This window comes from Myotis daubentonii, chromosome 1 (assembly GCF_963259705.1).
Source record: "Myotis daubentonii chromosome 1, mMyoDau2.1, whole genome shotgun sequence".
Lineage (NCBI taxonomy): Eukaryota > Metazoa > Chordata > Mammalia > Chiroptera > Vespertilionidae > Myotis > Myotis daubentonii.
The window spans coordinates 52483056-52495016 of NC_081840.1; the positions used below are offsets into that span (position 1 = coordinate 52483056).

The 11961-nt window shown below is 49.1% G+C and overlaps 1 protein-coding gene across 4 annotated transcripts in view; it reads right to left on the reverse strand.

Moving 5' to 3' along the window:
* The window catches only part of MYZAP (myocardial zonula adherens protein), a 90546-nt gene extending 79473 nt beyond the window's left edge, over positions 1–11073 (reverse strand). For 2 of the 4 annotated variants that reach the window (XM_059700263.1, XM_059700244.1), the window contains exon 1: positions 10906–11071. In XM_059700263.1, the coding sequence (XP_059556246.1) occupies positions 10906–10980 (75 nt within the window). In that variant the 5' untranslated portion in view covers positions 10981–11071. Of the gene's footprint in view, positions 1–10905 lie in introns of all 4 variants that reach the window. The other 2 variants (XM_059700253.1, XM_059700282.1) reach the window with 2 other exon arrangements.
* Between the last annotated feature and the right edge of the window lie 888 nt (positions 11074–11961).

Genomic DNA, 11961 nt, shown 5'->3' on the forward strand with positions numbered 1-11961 from the left:
CAAAGATATCTGGCAGTTGTAGAGTGCGCCTGGATTGTTTACTCTTATCATTAGAGGTGCTCTGATGGGACCCTAAAGTCCCTGCTAGCATTCTTTAATCAAGGCTGACGCCCTGACTGGTTTGGCTCAGTGGATAGAGCGTCGGCCTGCGGACTGAAGAGTCCCAGGTTCAATTCCGGTAGGGGGCGTGTACCTTGGTTGCGGGCACAACCCCGGGAGGGGGTGTGCAGGAGGCAGCTGATCGGTGTTTCTCTCTCATCGATGTTTCAGGCTCTCTGTCCCTCTCCCTTCCTCTCTGTAAAAAATCAAATATATATATATATATATATATATATATATATATATATATATATATATATATAATTTAAAAAAAAAAAAGGCTGAGCCAGAGAAATTTAAGTCCAGGAACAGGACCAGATGCCTTCCTAATAAGAAGGCCAAATATGTTGTCCGGGGGGGGGGGGGGGGGGGGGGAAGCTGCATTGAAATAATGTCAAGAATAACCCCATTTTTGTTTGTTTGTTTAATCCTCATCTGAGGATATTTTTTTATTGATTTTTAAAGAGAGAGGAAGGTGGGGGAGAGAGAGAGAAACCTCGATGTGAGAGAGAAACCTCAATTGGTTGCTTCTTGTATGCACCCCAACCAGGGACTGTACCTGGAAGCTAGGTATGTGCCCTGACCGGGGGAATCAAACCCACAACCTTTTGGTGTACAGGATGACAATCCAACCAACTGAGCCACCTGGCCAGGGCACATTTTTGTTTTTTAAATACACTCTGATCACTGGTGCAGATTTATATGGGAAAATGTCTTTAAGGAAACACAACCAACTGGTGATGGTGGTGGTAGTCTCTAGAAAGCGGGATTTCGGCATTGCTTGCAACTGTTGCAAGTTTTTTCATTAAAATAATAACAGCATTGGAGAACCAAGATGGTGGCATAGGTTAACGCCGGAGTTTGCTGCTTTGAACAACTACTTCAAAAGTGAAACTAAAAGACGGAACGGACATCACCCAGAACCACAGGAACGCTGGCTGGGTGGAAGTCCTACAACTAGGAGGAAAGAGAAACGCATACGGACACTCAGAGGAGGCGCAGTGCTGAAGTCAAATTCTGAGGTGCGGAGTGCGCGGAACGGGCTGGCGGCGGAGGGCGCGGTTGGCATTTTCAATCAGGAGGGAGTCGCAGACTCTGAGCTCCAGATCCAGGCGAGTCTTTAGGGACCCAGACTCAAACGGGAGAAGCGGGACTGTCTGGCTTCGGTCAGAGCGAGTGCAGCTTTCTCTCCCAGCTTTGCAGCAGGTGCTGGGACTCAGAGAGGCAGAGCCCCTGGGGACAGGACTGAGAGCCGCCATAACTGCTCTCTCCGGCCCACCCTGTTGATCCTATGCGACCCGCCCCGCCCAAGCCCGGCGAAGAACCATTTGCCGGATAGCCTCAGGCAAAGGCTAGATTAGCACCGCCCTAGAGGACAGAAGTTCTCTCACTTCTGACACAGCTGATTCTCATAGCCACTTGGCCTGGAGGTCAAACCCTCCCTGGTATTAGCTACAACAATCAAGGTTTAACTATAAGACTGCGAACAAAGACCACTAGGGGGTGCACCAAGGAAGCATAACAAAATGCGGAGACAAAGAAACAGGACAAAATTGTCAATGGAAGATATAGAGTTCAGAACCACACTTTTCAGGTCTCTCAAGAACTGTTTAGAAGCTGCCGATAAACTTAATGAGATCTACAAGAAAACTAATGAGACCCTCGATGTTATGTTGGGGAACCAACTAGAAATTAAGCATACACGGACTGAAATAACAAATATTATACAGACTCCCGACAGCAGACCAGAGGAGCGCAAGAATCAAGTCAATGATTTGAAATGCGAGGAAGCAAAAAACACCCAACCAGAAAAACAAAATGAAAAAAGAATCCAAAAATGCGAGGATAGTGTAAGGAACCTCTGGGACAGCTTCAAGCGCACCAACATCAGAATTATAGGGGTGCCAGAAGATGAGAGAGAGCAAGATATTGAAAACCTATTTGAAGAAATAATGACAGAAAACTTCCCCCACCTGGTGAAAGAAATGGACTTACAGGTCCAAGAAGCGCGGAGAACCCCAAACAAAAGGAATCCAAAGAGGACCACACCAAGACACATCATAATTAAAATGCCAAGAGCAAAAGATAAAGAGAGAATCTTAAAAACAGCAAGAGAAAGAAACTCAGTTACCTACAAGGGAATACCCATACGACTGTCAGCTGATTTCTCAACAGAAACTTTGCAGGCCAGAAGGGAGTGGCAAGAAATATTCAAAGTGATGAATACCAAGAACCTACAACCAAGATTACTTTATCCAGCAAAGCTATCATTCAGAATTGAAGGTCAGATAAAGAGCTTCACAGATAAGGAAAAGCTAAAGGAGTTCATCACCACCAAACCAGGATTATATGAAATGCTGAAAGGTATCCTTTAAGAAGAGGAAGAGGAAGAAAAAGGTAAAGATACAAATTATGAACAACAAATATACATCTATCAACAAGTGAATCTAAGAATCAAGTGAATAAATAATCTGATGAACAGAATGAACTGGTGATTATAATAGAATCAGGGACATAGAAAGGGAATGGACTGACTATTCTTGGGGGGGAAAGGGGTGTGGGAGATGCGGGAAGAGACTGGACAAAAATTGTGCACCTATGGATGAGAACAGTGGGTGGGGAGTGAGGGTGGAGGGTGGGGCGGGAACTGGGAGGAGGGGAGTTATGGGGGGGAAAAAAGAGGAACAAATGTAATAATCTGAACAATAAAGATTTAATTTAAAAAAAAAATAAAAATAATAACAGCATTAATGATAGCACTAATAAAGATTGAGAGCAATGTATCAGAAAGATAGGAGGAAAGATATCAACCTTTCCTAAACCCACAGGACTGCCTCGGGAGCAGCAAACAGGACATCTCAGTGGTCTGGAAGGTACGCCGAGTTCCTCAACAGAAGCATTATGAGAGGTAACCCCTGAATGCACCCATTAGGTGGACCCGGTGTGGTTTACCTCTCCTTATTCATTTGTTTTCAGGAATCCACCCGTGGGGAAATCTCCCCCTGAGTAAGAGCAAGGCAAATCTCTCAGCATTTGGTGATGCTGATCTCGATGGTTTCCTGAAACTCAGATACACAATAGTCAGAGCAAGTCAGGCTGGCAGCACCTGAGAGGCAGGTAGGGTGCTTTATTCTCAGGGGTTCCCACAGCGGCCGGCTCAGCCTTGTGTTCTGAACAGTGGGGAATGCTGAAAATTACTACCCTGAACGCCACTGCTATTGGGCCAGCCACCCCTATAGGTGAGGGTCCCCTCCAGTGCATAAAAGCAGAAAGATGGACTCCGTGTATTTGATCACTCAGTTACTGAGCACCCACTATTTGTAAAATACTTTTAAGGGCTCTGAGAATCCCAAGATGAAAAAGAATCAGCCATGCCCCCAGGAGCTCAGAATCCAAAAGCACACCCAAACAAGGCAACCAGCAACACTTAGTGTCACCAACACAAGGTCCTGAGGGACAGGACAGGTTGGTGAACTCCACTTCCTGGATTCTAATATTGGCCCCGACACCTACTAGCTCTGAAGCCTTTGGAAAGCTACTTGATCTTCAGTGTCAGTTACCTTGGTTGTAAAACAGAGCCAACAATACTGCAGCACCACTCTCTTAGGACTGTGGTGAGGATTAAATCAGCGAATACATGCCAAGGGCTGAGAACAGTGTCTGGCACATATTAAGCCCTCTGTAAGCGTCCTTGGTTACTATGGGAATATAGGAAGGAGAACAATCATCTTACCTGGAGGCAGGAGCGTACATGGAAAGGCTCCTAGAGCTGACATTTGTACTGGGTATAGAAGCACAGAAAGAACTTTTCAGGTCAGTGAGGTTTGGAGAACTCATAGTCCAAATAACAGACAACTACCACACAAGGTGTTTGCTCCCGGCTGGTCAAAGGCGCAGAAGCTGGCCTGTTCTAAGAATGGTAAGTGGGCCAGCAGCCAAGGCTAGAGTAGAAGAGAAAATGGGCAAATAGGCAGAGGCCAACCTCTAACAATCTACAAACGGCTGCTGCAGAAGCAAGGCCTCTAAAGGAAGACCGGGCGCCATCGCTGGAGGAACTAAAACTCAAACCTGAGTTCAGTGATTCGAGAGCAATTATTGGGTACCTCCTGTTGTGTCCTCACACTGCAACATGGACAGAAGGGGAAAATGGAGAGATCAGGCAAGCTGTGTACCCTCACTGCATTGGTAGCCCTTACAGTGCTTAAAATAGGATCAACACAACATAGGCCCTTGCTCAGTAAATACCAGTATGGATTTCTTTTGGGGTGGAACTAATACGCAGTAAGGAGAATATGCCTGAAACTCCCTAGAGAGCCTCCCACATTCTTCAAACTAACCCCCATGGGAAGGAGAGCAAGGGAAGGGCAGACAGCATTCAAGCCACCACCACAAGCATTCAAGCTTTCGCCACAAGAAAATACACAAGCAAGCCCTTGTCTGCAACTCAGGGTTCCTGGAAGCTAAGCCTGCTCTCTGGGGCTTGTTTCTGACCCCTCTGTGGAGCAGAGGGCTGCAGATCTACATGCCATTATGCTCTCAGCTTCAGGCACCTGGGCTCCCTTGAGGAAATAAAAAGGGGTGGAGAAGATGACCCTGAGAGGTGACAGGTGTTGCTAACCCATTTATGACCATGGATTTCCCTAAGGAAATTAGCCAACTGCATTTACATTTCTCTCAGCCCTGGTCTGCGCTGTGACTGTGGGGCCCTTGCCCAGCTCCACCTAACAAGAGACGGTGTGGATCCTGTGGCTGTGGCGGGAGGATGGATCCCACCCCTTCTCTGCTCAGCACAAGCATAAACTCTCCAGAAAGCTCAGGCCAAGCAGTGTGGAACAGGGCATGCCTGTTCTGGAGTAAGCCTCTTATCTCTGCTGCGGCCCTGAACTTGAAGGCCTCATTATCTACATCAGGGTGGGGCAAACTTTTTCTGTAAGTACCCGAGAGTAAACATTTAGGTTTCCCAGGCCACTATAAAAATCATGCTTAGCTCAAAGTATACAAAATAGGCCAAGGACTGGCTTTGGTCCATGGGTAGTAGCGTGCTAACCCCTGACCTATATAGTCGGACACTTTTTCCCCGTGTCAGGGCTGGCTCCAGACGAAATTCATAAATAGGAGATGTGACTTCTCTCCCTGTCATGCTGGCTCACTTCTATACCAGCACACAATGTGCGAACACCAAGATCAGGGAGAGCACGTTGGTAAGTGAATGCTCAGAGAGATAGCAGTGTGACCTGCAGTGTATGACTCCCCCATGTGCCCCTCCCGACAGCCTGGCCCTTCCACGAGGCCAAAGGGACCTTCCAGAACACTGTCCCCGGAGTGGCGGCATTTCCACAAAAGCTGTAAGGGGAGAGCAAAGCTGGAAGAAGGAGTTGCGATCCTTGGCTGCACGCTGAAGTCACCTGGGGAGCTTCCTGAACAATACGGATGTTATTCTCTGCTCTCTGAAGTTCTTGTTTAAAAGGTCTGGGGTGGCACCTGGGCACAGATATTCTAAGCTTCTTGGTGATGCTATGTACAACCAGGGTTGAGAACCACTGACTTAACCAAAGGAATGAAACTCCAATTATGCAACAGGATGAGGTAACTGCAAAATTGGAGGCCTTCCCAGAACTGTCAGACGCCTCACCTGGACCAGCACTCCCGTCCATGTGTCACCTGCTTCCTGCCCAGGTGAGCCAGGGCTGATGGGCTGGCTTTACTCCCAGCTTCCCTTCCTGTTTTCCCCTTTGCCAATGCAATGCTAAGTGTGGCTCCTTTAGGACCCTGGTGACTGCCTCTTTTTAGGCACCCAGTGCAGCAGGCCTGGGGAGGGAGGGTCCCTGAAGTAGTTGATCGTAGGTGATGCAAACTATGGCAGGGTTCACAAGCCTCTCGGGGCACACAGAAGAGGAGGGTCAGGGCACACTTCCGGGAGATGACCCTTCATCAGAGGAGAGGCACAAAAATGGCAGCAAGGCAAGGAACAGCATGGAAAGCTTGGGGAATGGCGAGCAGTTTGGAATATCTGGGACAAACATGGTGGGGGGGGGGGGGGAGACAGGGAACGAAAGGCAGATCAGAGGAGCTGGATGCTAAACTAAGGGGTCTGTAGTTTCTCTGGCAAAGGGACCTTCCAGAACACAGTCCCAGGAGTGTCTGCATTTCCACAAAATGAGGGGGCTCTTGAAGCAGGACTCGGGTGACTGAATTTTGCATTTCACTCTGGCCTTAAGGAACAAGTAAGAGTCAACAGTGTGACTGACATTTAAAAAATATCACTCATTAAAGAGGGAAAAGCAGTAAATGCCACCGTGTTACTCTTCAGTGTGGTGGGCAATACTAGAACTGTTTTAGCCTGAGAGGGATCGCCACAGGAAGCTCTATGACCACGACACACAGAATCACTGAAAGCATTTTTTTTTTTTAACCCTTGCCCTAGGGTATTTTTCCACTGATTTTCAGAAAGAGTGGAAGAGAGCGGGAAAGACAGAGAGAAATATCGATATGAGAGAAATACATCGATTGGTTGCCTCCTGCACACGCCTCAACCAGGGCCTGGGCTGGGGAAGAGCCTGCAACCAATCGAACCTGGGGACCTTTAGGTCTGTAGACCAACGCAGAAAGCATTTTAGATCAAAACATTTCAACATGGTCTCTGGTTAGTTAGGACTGGATCCATAGCCCCCTGAACTCAACTAGACAATTTCTGAAGCTGACTGACTTCAAAGGGTTTCCCAAGTGACTAGAAGCTTCCAGGTCTCAAGTTTCCTGAACAGTCCTGAGGACTCATCCTACACCTGACACAGCAAGACAGGTGAGCCAAACCAGAGAGGCTGGGACAGTTCTTTTTCTTTCTTTTTTTCTGAGATAGGACTGTCAACTTTTAGTGGCAGAGGCTTTTGGGCTAAGCCCCGAGGATGCCAGGGTTCCCAAACCTTGCAACTTGGCCTGTCAGGGTCTGGCTCGGGAGGCCCCTGTCCACGCCCTCCCTGGTGGATGCTGCAGCCAACTTCCCTCCCTAGACCCTGAGGTCCCACAACACCCGTGTCCCTTCCTCAGAGCCTGTGGGACAATACAGAAGTTATGCACACAGTGTTTCTGTGAAAAGGAAAGGGAAATGAGGTAAATACCTGTCTGACCCATTCATTGCCCAGCAAAAGAGAATTCTTTATATTGAGCCAATCAGGCAGAAATGGGACCCAGGAGAGTGGCGCATGAGCTAGGAAGTGATGACTGGCAGGCCTGTTCCGGCATTTAACAGAGGAAGCCTCTGCCAAATAAACAGAAACGTGGGCAAGAGCAGGCTAGGAGACAGGCCTAGCCTTGTGGCCTTGTTGGGTTTGGGGTTTGTTTTTTTAGTGTGTGTTTTTTTTAATTGACTTTATAGAGAGGGAAAGAGAGAGAGGCATTGATTTGTCATTCCACCTAGTTATGCACTCATTGGTTGATTCTTGTATGTTCCCTAGTCGGGGATCAAACCTGAAACCTTGGCGTACCTGGTCGATGCTCTAACCAACTGAGCTATCCAGCCAGCCAGGGCCAGAGTTTTGTTTTGTTTTGTTTTTATATGCCACCGAGGGGCCATGATAACAGTAACATCAGCCAACAGTCTTTTATTATCAGTAAGCGATATTCATAATATCTAATGGTGCGGGAAGACACCCTTGACAGATCTCACACCACCCTAGCTGGACGGCTTGACCAAAAAGATCTGGCTGCACAAAGCAACATGTGCCTTCCCCCAAAAGCGCACAACCTGGCCACACAACTGACCTTTCCCTTCAAAGGCTCGTTTGGTGGGATTGACTGCATTTACAAAATTTCTTTCAAAATCATGAAGCAATGTCGGCATTTTAAAGATATTTTCCCCATTCTCCAAGGTCATTTTTCTGCCTATGGTTATTCTCCAGTCAATTTATCTTCCTGCTGTTGCCATAGATAAAACTATTTTTAGAGCACAACTGGTTTGGAGGCAGATTGTTTTAACAATTTCACAACCCCTGCTGTTGGCATCCATACATGCCTCTTAGAGCTTTGTTTATCAGCTGACAGAAATTACTCTCCCACCTACAGTTGTTGTTTTCTTCCTTGAAAGATGATTTCAGATAAGAAGGAAGTATAAATTGCAGGTGGCAGCCACTCAATGAAGGATAACTGGTGACAGTCTGGTCTGGCCAAACCACCCCTGGCAGCTGACTCAGAGAACTCCCTGCTCAGTGTCAGCTGTCACCACCATTTCTGGTTGGCTTGAATGTCTACACCAACACAGCCTGGTTCCCCTGCAGCCCCTAATTTGGTAAGAAAACAGAAATGCTGTTTTAATGGCCAACGTTATTGTTCAAGACCATCCCTTGTCCGACATCAGAAAGGAAAGACAGAACAGTGCAGAGTTTATTGAAAAACTTTCGACTTCAGGAACACGTTTCATGATTACTTGTTTGGTCTACCACTTTATTTTCAAGACGATGTGCTCCTGTTTTTCAAAAAAATAGTAAGTGTTTTGCTCTAAAGCAGGCCCAATATGCCACTGTTATACAGTATATGTCGAGTTCCATTCAGAAGAACGATAGTTCCTCCTTTCAGCATCCCGAAAATGTCAATGGCCCTGCAAACTCCTACTCATCCTGCAAGACGAAACTCAAATATCTCCTGCAGAGGGAGGCCTTGCTCAGATGCTTCCAGAAGAGCCTGTCCTTGCAGCTTCCACTGGACTTACCAACACTCTACCCCACTAGGGCAACCCTCACACTGTATGATGGTAGTCTGTGACAGTTTGCCTCCACAGGTAGAGTGAACCCCAGTGTCTGACCCTGAATCACACAGAGGAGATCTATAAATGTTGTTTAATAAATCAATCAAGCATCGATCAAAAGATCGCAGCCTCTCATCACACAACCCCCCACACACATACACCACACATTCCACCTCTGTTCATGCAAATCATGAACAGAGGTGGAAATCACAAAGGAAATCCTAGAACCTTTAGAAATCTTCTCAAAACAAGTACTCATGTGCTCAGAACAGCCCTGCACGGTTTGATTCAGGGCCCTGACCCCTTCTCTCCAAAGTATTTAGGTTGTCTTATTCAAAAGGCAGAGTCTCCTCAATAGTGCGTCCACTGGGCCAGACACCAAAACACACAGAACTAAAGAAATTCTTGAAACTAAATTTTGAGAAAACATCTTCAGAAAAGTTGGTACCTGTCACGTTTGCATCCACCCACGTTAGCACTCCAGCTGCTCCAATCAGCTCCCGCCTCTGGAGGGGGACTCAGACAATGCAATTGGTGCAATCTGGTTCCCACATGACTGTCCTGGCTCAGGCCTAGCCTTTCAGTGACTGTGTTCTTTCTCAATCGTAACTGTGTTCCAACTGTGAAGGATTTCCACAGAAAAAGGCAAATACCCATCTTGGATAAGGCCGGGACTGTGGTTGGAATCCCACTTGGACCTAATGGGGATCATGTTTTATGAAGCTAATGACTGAACAACCAGAATTCTGTCAATCCTAACTGTCCTGTGTATGTGCACATTCATGTGCAGATGGGCGTGTGCACACACACACTCACATACCTGCACACACAGCCCAGAACCCATCACTTGGTCCACACCCAAAAGTAACACAACGCCTTCCTTCCAGAGCTCAAGAAAGACAGCATAAGGCAACTGCTAGTCCAGGGGTGGGCAAACTTTTTGACTGGAGGCCACAATGGGTTCTTAAACTGGACCGGAGGGCCGGAACAAAAGCATGGATGGAGTGTTTGTGTGAACTAATATAAATTCAAAGTAAACATCATTACATAAAAGGGCATGGTCTTTTTTTTTTTTTTTAGTTTTATCCATTTCCGGCCCGCGGGCCGTAGTTTGCCCGACGGCTGAAAAGTCCCTCAGCTGAAGTATATCCAAAGCAATTATGCATGCCTACGATACTAGACCACAACGAGATAGCAAAGTGGCCCTGACTTGGACTTAATCACCCATTTAGCTAAACCCTGGGGAAACACACTAGAGATGTCTCAACCGTGGAAAAGAGGCGCCAGATCATAAGTACTGAATATCATGCTGAATAGATGAACTGAGAAGCTCAAGCCAAGGCCCTGGCAGTGTGCTCTGCGGTGCTGATCTGGAAGAGAAAGATGCAACCTGCATGTGCGTAGCAAGTCTTTCCCAGAGCACCTGGAGAAGGGAGAAAAGATGCAAAAAAGGTCGCAGAGAAACAGAGCGCTTCCAAAGGGCAACCTCCCCGGAGACGGTGCCCAAGGCTATCCCTGGGCTGCTTCTGCTGCCACTGTGCTCATATTTAAATCAGAAAGAAAGCGGTTTGCATAAATGCAAGTCACAGGCAACTGGGCCGCAGCGGCTGGCCCCGACTTTGTCCGGTGAAGACTACCTTGGCTAAGCGCACTCCACCAGCAAGCACTGTTATTCTATCCCCAGTGGGGACCAGACACCCTTTTTCAGTCGCTGGACGGAGGGAGGTTTGGGTGTCAAAGACGTTCTTGACCTCTGCGTCTCAAGGCAGGGATACTGCAAAAATGGTCCCCCTTGCGTTTTAAAATGGTGCCAGTAAACTTGGCTTGGCTGGGGAGTCAGGAAAGAGAGGAAATCTCTAGGAATTCCAGAAAGTCCCCTAAACACTTCCGCCCCCGAGGCGTCCAGATGAAGGGTCAAGGCCGGATCTGGAGCAGAATCCGAAGGCTGAGCCAGGGTGGGGCGTCGGGGCCAGGGACCGGCTCCTGCGCGCCCCCTTCCCCAGACCCCTCCTGCCGGGCGGCTGGACCGGGGAAGCAGGACCACGGCGGCGCCGTCCCCAGCTACTCACCCTCCGGCTGGGTGTCCCGGGCGTCCTGGTGCCGCCGCCGGAGAGCAGAGTGACGGTGGACGTCGAGCGCAGCATCCCGCAGCGGCAGGAGACGCGGGCTCCGAGCGGCGCTGCTCCGGGCGGAATGAGCGCGGTCCCGCCTGCGTGGGGCGCCGCCGGCCGGTAGCCACTGCGGCTGGGGCGCGGCGGGCGGGGGCGGGAACGGCGAGGAGGGGCGGGGCCGGGCCCGGGGGCGGAGCCGTTGGCGGCCGAGAGCCCTCGCCTTACCCGTCAGGCTGCATTTTCTCCGAAGGGGTGGCCGGCCAAAGTTGCAAAGCATCCTACCCCTAAGGCGGTGCGCGTCCCCCTGGACGCCGGGGCTCTCGCTGCGGTCTGCGGTGTCAAGATCCACCTGTCCCTTCATCCTCAGATGCTCTGACGGCCCACTCCCACCCTGGCTGCCCCAGGAGGCTCTGCCATATCCCTGGGGGTCGCCAGGACCCTCACCCCAAGTCATTCATTCAGTATTGAGTGCGTGCCTACCATGTGTCCCTCCCAGCAGCCAGCAATCATCTGCTCCCTGTCCTCATGGAGTTTGCAATCCGGGGGGGACACAGAGACGGCAGGTGTTGGTAATTTGGTGGAAGAGGAGATGCCATACGGAGCACTCAACCTGGCCTTAGGTGTTGGTCGGTGTAGGGAACACCCCCAAGAGGAGCTGATGACTAAGCTAAGACCTGAAATACAAGTAGGATAGAGTGTTCACCACAAACTGCTCCTGTTTAATATTCGGCGATTACTGCGGGCCCACTGGCGAGCCCTGGTCAGGTGTTGCCTCCATCAGTCCTCATAGCCAGCCTTTGAGGCAGGCACTATCATTAGCCTGCATCCCCATTTTGCAGCTGAGGACATTGACTCACCAAGAGATTGAGTAACACAGCAGGGACCCCACTGTCTGGTAAATGGCAAAGCTAGGATGGACCCCACGGTTTGACCCTGGTGCCTTGCTTGTCCACTACGCTGCCCCCCTCGCAGCAGAAGGAGTTCCAGGCCAAAAGAATGGGCCTGTGCAAAGAC